The sequence below is a fragment of the Equus caballus genome, chromosome 1 (genome assembly GCF_041296265.1).
Source record: "Equus caballus isolate H_3958 breed thoroughbred chromosome 1, TB-T2T, whole genome shotgun sequence".
Lineage (NCBI taxonomy): Eukaryota > Metazoa > Chordata > Mammalia > Perissodactyla > Equidae > Equus > Equus caballus.
This window is the reverse complement of record NC_091684.1, coordinates 42303748-42320448: the sequence shown is the minus strand read 5'-3', so window position 1 is coordinate 42320448 and position 16701 is coordinate 42303748. Positions and strand designations below refer to the sequence as shown.

Below are 16701 nucleotides of genomic sequence, written 5' to 3'. Positions count from 1 at the left end.
TGATTTCTTAAAATAAGATAACAATGAAGTTTGCCACATAGATTGACTTTCCTTTCATGAATGATTTCTGGGTAGCACATGATGCTGTTTGATAGCTTTTTATCAACAGTAGAACTTCTTTCAAAATTGGAGTCAATCCTCTCAAACCCTGCTGCTGCTTTGTCTGCTAAGCTTACGTGATATTCCAAATCCTTTGCTGTCATTTCAAGAATCTTCACAGCATCTTCAGCAGTAGTAGATCCCATCTCAAGAAACCACTTTCTTTGCTCATCCATAAGAAGCAACTCTTCATCTGTTCAAGTTTTATCATGAGATTGCAGCAATTTGGTCACATCTTCAGGCAATTCTAATTCTAGTTCTCTTGCTATTTCTTCCGCATTTGCAGTTCCTTCCTTACTTGAAGTCTTGAATGCCTCAAATTCATTCATGAAGGTAGGAGTCAACTTCTTCCAAATTCCTGTTAATGTTGATATTTTGACCTCTTCCCATTAAGCATGAATGTTCTTAATGTCATCTAGAATGGTGAATCCTTTCCAGAAGGTTTTCCATTTACTTTGCCTAGATCCATCAGAAAGATTATTATCTATGGCAGCTATAATCTCGTGAAATCTATTTCTTAAATAATAAGACTTGAAAGCCAAAACCCACGGGCTGCAGAATAGACATTGTGTTAGCAGGCATGGAAACAACATGAATCTTGTTGTACATCTCCATCAGAGCTCTTGGGTAACCAGGTGCATCGTCAATAATCAGTAATATTTTGAAAAGAATCTTCTTTTCTGAGCAGTAGATCTCAACAGTGGGCTTAAAATATTCAGTAAGCCATGTTGTAAACAGAGCTGCTGCCATCCACGCTTTGTTCCATTTATAGAGCACAGGTACAGTAGATTTACCATAATTCTTAAGGATCCTAGGATTCTCAGAATGGTAAATGAGCATTGGCTTCAACATAAAGTCACCAGCTGCATGAGCCCCTAATGAGAGAGTCAGCCTGCCCTTTGAAGCTTTGAAACCAGGCATTGACTTCTCCTTTCCAGCCAAGAAAGTCCTAGATGGTGTCTTCTTCCAATGGAAGGCTGTTTCGTCTACATTGAAAATCTGTTGTTAGTGTAGACACCTTCATGAATTATCTTAGCCAGATCTTCTGAATAATTTGCTGCAGCTTCTACATCAACACTTGCTGCTTCACCTTGCACTTTTATGTTATGGAGATGGCTTCTTTCCTTAAACCTCATGGACCAACCTCTGCTAGCTTCAAACTTTTCTGCAGCTTCCTCACCTCTCTCGGCCTTGATAGAATTGAAGGAGTTAGGGCCTTGCTCTGGATTAGGCTTTGGCTTAAGGGAAAGTTGCAGTTGGTTGGATCGTCTATCCAGACCACTAAAACTTTCTCCATATCAGTAATAAGCCTGTTTTACATTCTTATCATTCAGGTATTCACTGGAGTAGCACTTCTAATTTCCTTCGAGAATTTTTCCCTTGCATTCACAACTTAGCTAGCTGTTTGGTCCAAGAGGCCTACCTTTTAGCCTATCTCAGCTTTTGACATGCCCTCCTCACTAAGCTTAATCATTCCTAGCTTTGGATTTAAAGTGAGAGATGTGCAACTTTTCCTTTCACTTGAACGCTTAGAGGCCATTGTAGGGTCATTAATTGACCTAATTTCAATATTGTGTCTCAGGGAATAGGGAGGCCTGAGGAGAGGAAGAAAGATGGCAGAATGGCTGTTTGGTGGAACAGTCAGAACACACACAACATTTATTGGTTAAGTTCACCGCCTCATATGGGTGCAGTTCATGGCACTCCAAAACAATTACAATAGTAACATCAAAGATGGCTGATCACAGATCAGCATGACAAATATAATAATAATGAAAAAGTTTGAAATATTGCAAGAATCACCAAAACGTGACACAGAGATATGAAGTAAACAAATGCTATTGGAAAAATGGTGCTGATAGGTTTGTTTGATACAAGGTTGCCACAAACCTTCAATTTGTGAAAAAAAAAAAAACCACAATATCTGTGAAGCACAACACAGCAAAGTACAATAAAGCAAGATATGCCTGTATCTGTTAAATGAATGAGTGAATTAATTAATTAGTTAGTTAATTAATACTAATCCTTGCAGGAGCATGTCCCTGAACCAGGAGATAAGCTTGTAGGTGTTCCTAACCTTATTTGTGTCATGGACTCCTTTGGCTGTCTGTTGAGGCCTATAAACCCCTCTCAGAGTAATATTTCCAAATGCATAAAATAAAACACATGAGTTGACAGAGGAAACTGATTGATTAGACTGAAATACATTAATAAAACAGTAATAAACCAATTTTGTGATAGAGTAATGTTTGTGCTCCTTTATTATGCTATTGAATAACAAGATCTAGTAGCAGATCTAATAACTACTGTGATTTTAAAATAAAGATGGGAGTAAAAATAATTTCCAGATCCATAATGACTGTATGTGATATGAAAATATTTGTGATTCTTATTGGTGACAAAGTCAGAGGTACTGCTAACATTACTGTCATTTGTTGCCCAAATTATAATTAAAGTGCTAAATAATAGTTAAAAATAAATAAAAAATGGATAAATAAAAAATTATTCCTATCTAAGTTTACCCCAATTAAGAACCTCTCTTCAATAGGATTTCCTAGAAGGCAGAGACCTTCAGCAAAGTCAACAGAGGGCAGTAGGGTAGATTCCACTGCCTGAACATTTGTCAAGGTGTAGACTGTACTCCTCGGTACAAACTACCAAGATATCCCAGCAGATATGTTAGAAACTATTAATTGCGGGACTCTAGACTGCTTTCATAATGTTGACTACTGTTGTTAAATACTTGGGCTACTTTCTGTACTCTTTGTAAACAAAGAAACATTACTAGCCGCCAGCCTCCCATAAATTCTCTGAGACTCTGTTCCGAATCTATATCGTGATATAATAATACCCTACTCCAGGCTTATTGTGAGGAGTACTTAGATCACATTTGCAAAGTGCTCAGCTAGTTCATTCAATAAATAGGACCTATCAGTTGGAGTTTTCCCAGGTTCTAAAGAAACTTCAAGCACCAGAAGCATTATAGATAGAGTTGGAAACGTTATATACCACAACCCAGGCTTATTACCAGTGTCCCTGACAAAATAATTTATTTCAGGGAAAGCGGAAGTCAGTGAGACTAGAATTTTGACATGAACTTGGGAATGGTAAACCCCAAATACAACCTCTGGCTTATTATTCTCTTCTCTGCCCTAAAACAAAATCATCTCTCAAAAACATGATTAAGGAAGTCTAGAAAGAAAACCTGCATTTGACATAGTTTTGACCAGGGCATAATTCATTTAAATGATGAGAACTTCTTACTTTACCTGGTATTCTTCATAGGTGGTAATGTAATGTGTATAAACATTGCATAGACCTGAAGTAACAACAGTCATATTCTGCATCCCATAAGACGCAAATTCCTAGGGAGGGAAAGTAGAGCCCAATAAAGTTACTCTTCATCACAAAGTATGTTATCATCCCAGTTATACCTAATGCACAATTATAGGTAAAAATAATTAGTATAAGATGTCTCTGTTAGCAATATTCTTCCTAATATCTTCCTAAAACTGCCTGGAAATGCAGAAGTATTAAAAAGTCTTTGATAAAAATTGGAACCACAACTCTGCACTATAGTGGGGCAAGTCAATGGATCTACGACTATCTTAATGATTTCATTTGCAGATGTAAAATCTTCTTATTATTAAAATATAAAGATTTTATCAATTTCCTAAAAAGTATTATGGGTAAATATCGGCTGACTAGAGTAGTTATTTCCAGCTCCAAGTATTAAGACATTTGTTGATTATGTCATTTTAGAACCATTGACAATACTTCCTGAATATAAAGAAAATCATAAACATAGATAAACTACAGAATTCCCAACATGTGTTGATTTTATTTAGACAAGACTTTAAGATATGAAGTCACTTAGAGGTTATTTAGTCTATAAAACAATTATCAATTTTTAAATTATTAATACGTAAATACCAATAAAATATTTTTAACTTGACTATAATTATATATATATATATATATATATATATTTTTTTTTTTTGGTGAGGAAGATTGGCCCTGAGCTAACATCTGTGCCAATCTTCCTCTATTTTATGTGGGACGCTGCCACAGCATGGCTTGATGAGCGGTGCTAGGTCCATGCACAGGATCCTAACCTGCGAACCTCTGGCCACCGAAGCAGAGCCCATGAACTTAACCACTATGCCAACAGGCTGGCTCCAACTCTCTTATATTTTTAAAGTTTGTTCTTATACCACCAATATTTCATACTCACCTCTCCCCATTACTTTCAAGAAGTGTAAAACTCTAGTCATCTTAGGAAAAATTCATTTAAAATGTACTAGATCATAGGGACAGGAAATTCTTTTCTCTTCACGAAAGATGAATGCAGAGATATTTTATTTCATTTTTAACTTACTGCTTGAACTGCCTCCCGAAATCTTCGTCCAGACATGGTCCTGGGTGAAGAAAACAGAATTATCTAAGTGTTTTCCTATCCAGAATGTATGCAAAGTATACAGAAAGACTTGTAGTGAAAGCCAAAAAGTTACCCTGGCTTATCGCACAATACTAAAGTATGTAGGAACACAGCGATGATGCAAAGCTAAAGTTGAGCTTTTTTTCCTGACTACTCTATCTTCAAAACAAATCCAAAACTTAAAAACAGACAATGTGAAGATGGGAAACAGAATCAACAAATATCGCTAGCAAAGATCACAATCATTTTCCATTTACCAATTCAACAAAATATATTAGTTGCATTCTGTGTTAATGAGAGCTGAGGAAAGTAGAGAATGTACGATTCCTGCCTACAAAGAACTTACCATTTCATTCATTCACTTAATCCTCCAATAAAACTCTGAGCACCTAATACACACCAGGCCCACCTCTAAGTGCCAAGGATTCAACAGTATTGAGTTTACATCCCAGGGAGGGAAGTTCATCAATAAGCAAATAAAAAAGTGAGATGACAATAAGTGCTATGGAGAACATAAAATAGGGTAAGGATAAAAGGGAATGGTGGTGGTCACTGTGGTGATGATGATGAGGCTGATGCTGGTGGTGATGTGGTGGTGGTAGTGGCAGGTGAAGACAGTATATAGTATAAGCAGGACTAGCATCTCCCTTTGTTAGAGATTTGAGCAGAGAATTGAAGGAATGAAAGAATTGGCCATGGAGATAACTGGAGGATATGTGTTCCAGCAGAAGAAACCTTAAGTTCAAAAGCCCTAAGACAGGAGCATACTTGGTGAGTCTGGGAATTGCAATGAAGCCTAGGTGACTGAAGCAGGGATGAGCAAGGGGTATGAAATCAGATCAGAGAAGTTGCTGAGAAGTTCGCATAAGGCCTTGTAGGATATTGCAAGGCTTTGAGGATTTACCTGGATTGAGACGGGAAGCCACTGTAGGGTTTTGAGCAGTGACATGATTTAACTTAAGTTTTAAAGGGATTATTCTGGCTGTTAAGTTGAGTAAAGAAAATAGACAAGGGAGGGAGGAAGCCAGAAGGTGAGATGGGGGGTTAGCACAGTAATCTAGGGGAGAGAGAATGGTGGCTTAAACGAGTAGCGGAGTGATAGAAAGTATTGGGTAGAATGGACAGAATTTGTTGAAGAATTGAAAGAGGGGAAAATTGAAAATGAGAGAATTCAGGGATGACTCTAAGATTTAGGGCCTGAGCAACCGAAAAGATACAAAATTGCTGCTTACTGAGATAGGAAAAGCTGCATTAGGAGCAAATTTAAAATATTTTTTCTTGCAATGAGAATTCTTACGATCTACTCTCTTAACTTTTAAATGTATCATACAGCAGTGTTAACTATAGTCATCATGTTGTACATTTCATCTTCAGTATTTATTTATCTTACAACTGGAAGTTTGCACCTTTTGACAACCTTCATCCAATCCCCCCTCCCCTACTCCTTTTTTTTTTTTGGTACTATATGAGATGATGAATGTTAACTAAACTTATTGCGGCAATCATTTCACAATATGTAAAAGTCAAACTGTTATGCTGCACATCCTAAAGTTACAGAGTGCTGTATGTCAATTATATCTCAACTAAACTGGGGGGAAAACACATTCTTCCATATTTCTAATACCTAAACTGATTGTTTCAAGTTCCAGTATTTTAATATTATTTAAGTCTTTCTACTGACATCATAATTCATGGCATGATTTTAATTTGGAAGGATGTTTTCAAATTTTCATGTTTTTTTCAAGTTACCCACCAATAATAGGCATAAAGAAATTTATTCTTCAGAGGCCCCATGAAAAGAGGGTGGGAATATTTGTCACTGTTGCCAAACACAGTGCAGTCAGATACAAAAGGCATCGGTACAGAATTATCTGCCCATGATAAGAACTGATTCCAACAGAAACACATACCCCATAAGCATATTTTTAACTGCTAAATAAAAAAGATGAACTTACGTAAACTCCCCAGGGAGGGCAGTTATAGCCAAGGACCCAACAGTAATAATCTGAACATCAACAATTTCTGGGTGCCAGGGATTAGGTCTCAACATCTAGGAACCCAAAACATGAAAACTGTGTTAGGAATATGACTCTTTCTATGGTCAAAAGACAGAAGATGTTGACCTACTTTCCTTTATGAAAGGGTTTAAAATGTTTCCATCTGGGTTTTGGTACTTTGTCCTGCTATCACAGATTTTCTTTCTAATTCACGATGTAGTATTAAATCTTCTGTCTAGTCACAACACGTGAATCTCAAATACCAATGCCCCATGAACCTGGACTTATCTTCCCATCAAGGAAGTGTTTGGTGGATTTGTCACTGCAGAATCACAGTGTGTAACAGACAACCAACGGTTCTCTGAGAGTACTATGTGACTATCCGTATACAAGATGAATAAGGAATTCCACCATTTGGAATAGGTTAACTTAACGATTTCTCTTTTTCCTCTAATAGCACTTTAAATTTTCAGTTACCAAACCTTGTGATACTTTCCAAGTTTTCTCCAAAAGAATCTACCCTTTCCCCTGTTTAGATGAGCATAGAATCTTTCCCTCTATTCCTTCCTTCCCTCTCTTTCTTCTTCTCACAGAATTTTAATGGAATATTAGAAAAAAATATAATTAAAAAAATTTTTCTGCATCAACAATCTACGATTTTATGAACACTGGTATGACCTTTTGACATTTAAAATGTGAAAATCCATGTTCCAAAGGAGTGTAAAAGAATAATGCTTTAGTTAATAATCTTGCCTGAAGTGTGAGAGAATTGAGACGTGACCATGTTCCTTTTTACATGACCTGAAATTCTGTGTGAACTCCCATCCTGGAGTCAGCATAAATGAATCCTGAATAAGATAAATGTTAATCTTCTTCTTCCTTTTCCACTGTTCTAGTTGTTTCAGTGATTTATCATAGATGCAAATATCTGAGTCAGGGGATTTAACAATCATATCCCTTATTCCTTAGTTAGACTCACAACACCGTATTTTTAATGTTAAAAATTTGATGTGGGAATATCTGCATAAGACTTCCCATGTCAATGGAGATCTAGCATTCATTTCTGATAACTCATAAATTTAAAAATAATAATATATTGATTTCACCGTGATAACCAAAATGCATTACCTCTCCAGTGTGAAGAAGGATTGGCTTTGGTTTATGACATTCTTTGATTTCTTCAGATGGACTGCCCAGGAGCTGATTCCGAATGGTGTCCCAAAACGGATTCTCTTCCATTGCCCCTATTAGAAATGTTATGATTTATATGATTCTAAACCTCTGAAAAATGTCACATTTTGACAAATATTGTACAACAATGTTTTTAGGAGTTTCAGAGATTTTATAAGGTTGTTCAATGATTCCAAACATTTTGAATAACAAAAGAGGCAAAATTTCCTGTGCACCCTAAGATAGAAGGATAGATTTAATTAGATATCCCATTTGGTCAACAGAATAAGACAATATATTTTGTTCACCATTTTTAAAGTTTTGTTTCTATTGTTCTCCGTCATCCATGCTGCAAATAAGAACAGTATGATATAATTAACTGTAGATCTATGAATTAATCACACTTTTCCTCTTTTTAAAACTAAAAATGACACCTCCAACTTAAAGCACCAGTTGTTTGGCTTGTGGTCCCTAAAAGACCCTCTCTTGAATCCCCGCTTAATTATCTACACACACACACTCACACGAGCAGTAAAAAAAACAAAAGCCAAGCATAAAATCATAATCTGAGGAAAAGTTTTGTTAACTACGAAATCTGTGAACTTAGAATCTACAGTCCATTAGGAAAATATAACAATTATAAACATACATGAACTTAATAACTGAGCACCTAAATGCATGAACCAAAACTGACAGAAATGAAAGGAGAACTAGAAAACCAACGATAGTAGTTGGAATTTCAATAATCCACTTTCAATAATGGATGAAACAACTAGTCAGAAGATCAACAGGGATATAAAAAACTTGAACAAGACTAGTAGCCAACTAGACCTAACAGATACCTACAGAGCACTCCATCTAAGAACAACAGAATATACATTCTTCTAGAGAGCATATGGATCATTATCCAAGGTAGAACATATGCTGGCCATGAAACAAAATTTTAAAGGGTAGAAACAATACAAAGTATGTTTTCCAGTGACAATGTAATGAAATCAGAAATAAATAGGATAAAATCTGGGAAACCCATGAATATGTGGAAATTAAGAAACATAATCATAAATAGCTAATGGTCAAGGAAGAAATCAAAAGAAAATATGAAAATACTTTCAGATGGATGTAAATGAAGACATAGTATACCAAAACTTATAGGATGCAATAAAAACAGTGCTCAAAGGGAAATTTATAGCCTTAAATGCCCATATTAAGAAAAAAGAGGAGAACAACATCAGCAAGACAGCAGAGTAGAAAATACCAGCCTTTGCTCACCAACAAAAGAAAAATTAGACAGCTATTCTCAAATGAAAATAGCCCTAGGAGGACTCAACCATCCAAGTAAGAACCTTCAGCAACACAGTGGAGCAAAAAAACAGAATAACCACACAGAAAGGATCACTGGGGAGATTAGCTTAGCTGAGACATTTCAAGATCTAGGAAGAAAGAAGAAGGGTGGAGGCAATCAGTATCAGCCACATAGCAGGTGCCATCATGGTTCCCAGTGGCCTGCTCTGTGGAGGACCCTGGCAGCCCTTGCCAATGAGGACCTCAACAGCCCCCACAAGAGACTCCCCATAGCTTTCACAATAGATAACATGTAGTGTTCATCAGTGTAGACCCCAGTGGCCTGCCCCACAGAGGACACCTGTAGCTCCTGCAATTGAGGCAACCAATGGCCATTGTCACCATGGGCCCCCTGGAGAGGGAGATGCTGCTGCACCTCCCCCATATGAAGCTGCTGTTGTGCCGCCCTGGGACCAGTGCTGCCAACCCCCTTAACCCCATGCACACCTCAGACCCCAGAATCCCAGATACTCCATACCCAACTCTGTGGCTACACTGTGTGTCCATCTGCTCCAGGCCTCAGATCTGCAGCTGCTCTGCATATGCCTGCATCTCTAGCTGTTGTCCTGGACCCCAGAGCCTCTGTCCTCCACAAGCGCATGTGCTCCAGTCCAGTTCCATAGCTATACCACGTGTGCCCACACCTCAAGCACAGAGCCACTGATGCTGCATGGTGCACTAAGCCATGGAGCTGCAGTTGATCTGAAAGTGCTTGCACTCCTGATCTTAGCTCTGTCATTGTTCCATGGGTGCCCGTGTATCAGATATCAGTGCCACTACCACCACAAGGGCACCTGCAAGCCAAACCTAGTGCAAAGAGAGATTCTCTTCAGCCACAACATCCCCCATGAGGAAAAAGGAGATCAGGAGGTCCCCAGTAGCCTTCACCACTGAAGATTCCAACAGCACTTGTGGCAATGCAGACACTCATAGTATTAGCCTTTGGGGACCCATACAATCTTTCACCAATGCTGACTTAAACTAACAGAGCGATATGGAGACTATGCCACTTGGCCTGCCCTGGAGCAGGAACTACCACAGCCCACTCAACCAACACCCCTGTATGCACTGACAGGTGAAGGTCTTTCTCCACAAAAACAAGTCTGTAAAATCTAGAAGAAGTGACTGTTCCATCAAATGCTCAGACAAAACACAAGGCTAGAAGAAACAAGAAATATCAAGAAAACATGACACAATCGAAGGAATGCAATAATTTTCCAAAAACTGACCTCCAAAGAAATAGAGATCTACAAATTGGCAAAGAATTCAAAATAATTGTTTGAAGAAAGCTCAGTGAACTACAAGAGAACACAGATAGACAACTCAACAATATCAGGAAAACAATATATGAACAAAATGAAAAGTTCAACAGAGGGAGAAAAATAAAAAAGAACCAAACAGAACTTCTGGAGCAAAAGAAGACAATGAATGAAATGAATAATGCAACAGAGAGCATCAATAGCAGATTTGATCAAGCAGAAGAAATAATCTGTGAACACAAAGACAAATCATTTGAAATTATCCAATCAGAAGAGAAAAAAAGGGGGCCGGCCCGGTGGCGCAGCAGTGAAGTTCACACCTTCCACTTTTCAGCGGCCCAGGGTTCGCCAGTTCAGATCCCAGGCAAGGACATGGCACCCCTTGGCAAAAGCCATGCTGTGGTAGGCATCCCACATATAAAAGAGAGGAAGATGGGCATGGATATTAGCTCAGGTCCAGTCTTCCTCAGTAAAAAGAGGAAGATTGGCAGTAGTTAGCTCAGGGCTAATCTTCCTCAAAAAAAAATAAAAAAGAGTGAAGAAAGCCTAGATGAATGATGGGACACAAAATGCTAAAGGGAGTTCTTCAAGTTGAAATGCAAGGATTCATTAGTATGTAAGACATATAAAGTATAAAACTCACTGGTTAAGGTAAGTACATAGTCAAATTAAGAATACTCTAATATTGTAGTGGTAGTGTGTAAATCATATAATTCTAGTATAAAGTTAAAAGAAGTATTAAAAATAACTAAGGATATAATAATTTTTTAATAGATACACAATATAAACAGGTGTAAACTGTGACATCTAAAACATAAAATATTAGGAGGGAGGATAAAAGGGTAGTTTTTGAATGTGATCAAAGGTAAATTATCAGCTTAAAATAGACTGTTATAACTATAAGATGCTTTACATAAGTCTCATGGTAACAACAAAGCAAATACCTATAGTACATACACAAAAGATAAAGAGAAAGGAACCAAAACATACCAGAACTGAAAATCATTACATCACAAAGAAAGAAAGAGAAGAAGAAAGGAACAAGGAAACTACAAAACAGTCAGAAAATAATTAATAAGACGGCATTAGTAAGTCTTTACCTAACAATAATTACTTTACATGGAAATGGATTAAATTCTCCAAACAAAAGGCATAGAATGGTTGAATGGATTAAAAAAAAAGACCAAACTATCTGCTGCCTGCAACAGTCTCACTTCAGCTTGAAGAACACACATGGGCTCAAAGTAAAGGGATGGATGGTTTCCATGAAATTGGAAACCAAAAGAGAGGAGGGGTATCTTTATGTACATCAGGAAAAACAGACTTAAGTCAAAAACTGTAATAAGAGACAAAGAAGGTAATTATAATATGATAAAGGGGTCAATGCATTAAGAGGATATAATAATTGTAAACATTTATGCACTCAACATTGGAGCATTTAAATGTATAAAACAAGTATTAACAGACTTGAAGGCAGAAATAGACAACAATACAATAATAGTAAGAAACTTCAATACTCCACTTTCAACTATGGATAGGTCATCCAGACAGAAAATCAATAATCATCCGGACGTTGGACTTGAACTATACCTCAGACCAAATAGACCTAACAGACATATACAGACCATTTTACCCAACAGCAGCAGAATACACAGTCTTCTCAAGTGCACATGGAACATTCTCCAAGATAGGTCTTATGTAAGATCATAAAACAAACCTTAGCAAATACAAGAAGACTGAAATCATACCAAGTACATTTTCTAACTACAATGATATGAAACTAGAAATCAATTAGGAAAAAATTAGGAGGAAAATCAGAACATTTACAAATATGTAAAGATTAAACAACACACTCCTGAACAACTACTGGATCAAAGAAGAAATCAAAAGGGAACTAAAAAATATCTCAAAACAAATGAAAATGGAAACACAACATACCAAAATATATGGAATGTAGCAAAACAAGGCAGTTTGTAGCAATAAACCCCTACTTTATGAATAAAAGGAAGATCTAAAATAAACAACCTAACTTTACAACTCAAGGAACTAGAAAAAGAAGAACAAATGAAGCCCAAAGTTAGCAGAAGGAAGAAAATAACAAATACCAGAGCAGAAATAAATGAGATAGAGACCATAAAAACAATAGAAAAGATCAATGATACTAAGAGCTGGTTTTTTGAAAAGATAAACAAAAGTGACAAAACTTTAGCTAGACTAAGAAACAAAGAGAAGACTCAAATAAAATCAGAAATTAAAGCTAAAACATTACAACAGACACCACAGAAATATAAAGCATCATAAGAGATTATGAGCCATTATATGCCACCAAATTGAATAGCCTAGAAGAATTGGATAAATTCCTAGAATCACACAAGTTACCGAGACTGAATCAGGAAAAAATAGAAAATGTGAACAGACTAATAATGAGTAAAGAGATTCAATCAATAATCAAAAACCTCCTAACAAAGAAAAGCCCAAGACCAGATGTTTTTATCGGTGAATTCAACCAAACATTTAAAGAATTAATGCCAATACTTCTCAAACTCTTCCAAAAAATTCAAGAGGAGAGAACACTCCCAAACTCATTTTATGAGGCCAACATTACCTGATACCAAACCAGATAAGGACACTATAAAAAAAAAAATATTACAGGGTAATACCCCTGATGAACATAGATGCAAATTCTCCAACAAAATACTAACAAACCAAATTCAGCAGCACATTAAAAGGACTATACAATATGATCAAGTGAGATTTATTCATGGAATGCAAGGATGTTCAAAATGCTCAAATAAACATAAAATGCCACATTAACAGAATAAAAGATAAAAATCACATGAACATCTCCATAGATGCAGAAAAAATATTTGACAAAATTCAACATTTTTTCACTACAAAAACTCTCAACAAATTGGGTATAGAAAGAATGAACTTGAACATAATAAAGGCTATGTATGATAAACCCACAGTTAATATCATACACAACAGTGAAAGGTTGAAAGGTTTCCTATTAAGATCAGGAACAAGACAAGAGTGCCCATTCCTACAACTGCTATTCAACATAGTACTGGAAATCCTAGCCAGAGCATTTAGACAAAGAAAGAAATAAGACATCTATACTGGAAAGGAAGAAGTAAAACTTTCTCTGTTTACAGATGACACGATCTTTTATATAGAAAATCCTAAAGACTTCACCAAAAAACTGTTAGGACTAATAAAAGAATTCAGTAAAGTTGCAGGATACAAAATCAACATACAAAAATCAGAAGCATTTCTATACTCTAAAATGAATTATCTGAAAAATAAAGAAAGAAAATAATTCCATTTACAATGGCATCAAAAGCAATAAATCACTTAGGAATAAATTAACTACAGAGGTGAAAGATATGTACACTGAAAATCAGAAGACATTGATGAAAGAAATCGAAGAAGACACAAATAAATGGAAAGATATCCCATGTTTATGGATTCTGAGAATTAACATGTTAAAATGCCCAAATACTACCCAAAGCCATCCATAGATTCAAGCAATCTCTATCAAAATTCCAATGGCAATTTTCACAGAAACAGAAAAAACAATCCTAAAATTCAGAACCACAAAAGACCCCAAATTGCCGAAGCAATCCTGAAAAACAAGAACAAAGCTGGAGGCATCATAATTCCTAATATCGAACTACATTACAAGGCTATAATAACCAAAACATTACGGTAATGCCATAAAAACAGACACATAGACAAACGGAGCAGAATCAAGAGCCCAGAAATAAGTCCACACATATAGAGCCAACCAATATTTGACAAGGGAGCCAAGAATACTTGATTGAGGAAAGGATAGTCTCTTAAATGTCATTGGGAAGACTAGATATTCACATGCAAAAGAATGAAATTGGACCCCTATCTTATACCACTCACAAAAATTAACTCAGAATGGATTAAAAACTTAAATGTTAAGACTTGAAAGTGTAAAACTACTAGAAGAAAACATAGGGAAAGTCTCCTTGACATTGGTCTTGGCAATGATTTTTTGGATTCAACACCACAAGAGCAAGCAGCAAAAGCAAAAATAAACAAGCAGGATTACATAAAACTAAACAGCTTTAGCACAGAAAAAGAAACAATCAACAAAACGAAAAGGCAACCTATGGAATGGGAGAAAATATTCACAAACCATATATCTGATAAGGGGTTAACATCCAAAATATATAAGGAATGCATACAACTTAATAGCAAATAAACAATCTCATTAAAAAATGGGCAGAGGACTTAATAGACATTTTTCCAAAGTAGATTTACAAATGGCCAACAGATACATGAAAAATGTTCATTATTAATCATTATTAATCAAGGAAATGCAAATCAAAATCACAATGAGCTATCACCTCACACCTGTTAGAATGGCTGTTACTAAAAAGATGAGACAATAAGTATTGGCAAGGATGTGGAGAAAAAGGAACTCTTGTAAACTGTTGGTAAGAATGTAAATTGGCATAGCCTCTATGAAAGAGTATGAAAGTTTCTAAAAAAAATTAAAAATAGAACTACCATATGATCCAATTATCTCACTCCTGGGTATAAATCTGAAGGAAAAGAAATTACTATCTCAAAGTGATTTCTGCACCCACATGCTCATTGCAGCATTATTTATAACTGCCAAGACATGGAAACAACCTAAGTGTCCATAGACTGATGAATAAATAAAGAAAATCTGGTGTATATATATATATATATATATATATATATATATACACAATGGAATATTTTTCAGACATTGAAAAGAAGGAAATCTGCCTTTCACAGAACATAGATGAAACTGAGGGCATTATACTAAGTGAAATAAATCAGATAGAAAAAGAAAAATACTATATGTTCTCACTTATATGTGGAATCTATAAAAGCCAAACTCACAGAAATGAGAATAAAGTTGTGGTTGCCAGGAGCTGGGGGCAGAGGGCAGGGGAAGGGGGAAATGTTGGTCAAAGGGTGCAAATTTCTAGCTATAAGATAAATAAGTTCTGGGAATCTAATGTGCAGCATGGTGACTATAATTAACAATACTGTATTACATACTTGAAAATTATTAAGAGAATAGATCTTAAATGCTATCACTACACACACAAAAAAAATGTAATTATGTGAGGGGATGAAGGTGTTTATCCTTATAATAGTAATCATTTTGCAATTCATGGCAATCAATTTGTATCAAACTGCACAACTTAAATTTGCATGTATGTCAAGAATATGTCAGTAAAGCTGGAAAGACCAAATATTCTGCTGAAAAACAAATATAAAGAAAAGCAATCTCAAAAGAAACCAGAGATTCAAATACCCCTGAATTTCTAATCAGAGATCAGAAGACAATGGAAAATGTCTTTAAAGTGCTTAAAGAAAAGAACCAACAACTGAGAATTCTATATCATTTAGGAATGAAGGCAAAATAAAAATATTCTCAGATGAAGGACAATTGGGAGAACTGGTTTTAAAGAATTGACATTCTTTAAAGAACTGACTTGCTCTTAAAGAATTAACATTCTTCAGGCTAAAGGGAAATAATACTACAGGAAAATCTAAAGGAAGAAGAGCAATAGAAATGGTAAATATTGGGATAAACATAGAAGACTATTTTCTTGAAAATATAAGTTACTGCTGAAAGCAGATTTCATAACATTGTCTGTTGTGGTTTTCAAAGCCTATAGGATGTAATACACATGACGATTTAAACATAAAGATGAGAGGGTAGGAAAAAAAATGTTTTTGAGAGGACAGAGTTAGTTTTTAGTTTGCAGTAATTCAACATCAGTTAAATTGCAGCCATAGAAAAATAACCTACAGGGAAACTGCAACCTCATTACTTCAAATGTGTAATCTGAGACTAAACATTTCTATGATGGAAAATAACTGCATTTTTTACACTAGATGGTAAAACTGGATTAACAGGAAATATTTATTTCACTATGTTTAATGAAATTAAATTACTCTTATGCCAAAAAAAAGAAAAAAATCAACAAAATCAACAAACCTTTAGCTAGATTGACCAAGAAAAATAAAAGACTCAAATTATTAGAATCAGAAATGAAAGCAGATGTCACTACTGATCTTAAAGAAATAGAAAAGATTATAAAGGAATGCTATGAGAAATTGTATGCCAATAAATTAGAAATTTAGATGAAATGAACAAATTTCTGGAAAGACACAAACTACCAAAGCTGACTTAAGAAGAACTAAACAATCTGAATAGGTCTATAAAAAGTAAAGATATTTAGTTAGTAATAAAAACAATTTTAAAACTACCCACAAAGAATTGCCTAGCTCAGATGGCTTCACTGCTATATTCTACCAAACATCTAAAGAAGAATAAACACCAACTCTTCAAAAAGTCTTCCAAAAAAATAGAAGAGGG

General features: G+C 35.6%; 1 protein-coding gene across 2 annotated transcripts in view; it reads right to left on the bottom strand.

Moving 5' to 3' along the window:
* ASAH2 (N-acylsphingosine amidohydrolase 2) overlaps positions 1–16701 on the bottom strand; it is a 113512-nt gene that overhangs the window by 31073 nt on the left and 65738 nt on the right. For both annotated transcript variants that reach the window (XM_070225030.1, XM_001501684.5), the window contains 4 exons: positions 7663–7778; positions 6493–6587; positions 4478–4517; positions 3369–3464 (listed from right to left, as the gene is read on the bottom strand). In XM_070225030.1, the coding sequence (XP_070081131.1) occupies positions 3369–3464; positions 4478–4517; positions 6493–6587; positions 7663–7778 (347 nt within the window). The remainder of the gene's footprint in view (positions 1–3368; positions 3465–4477; positions 4518–6492; positions 6588–7662; positions 7779–16701) is intronic.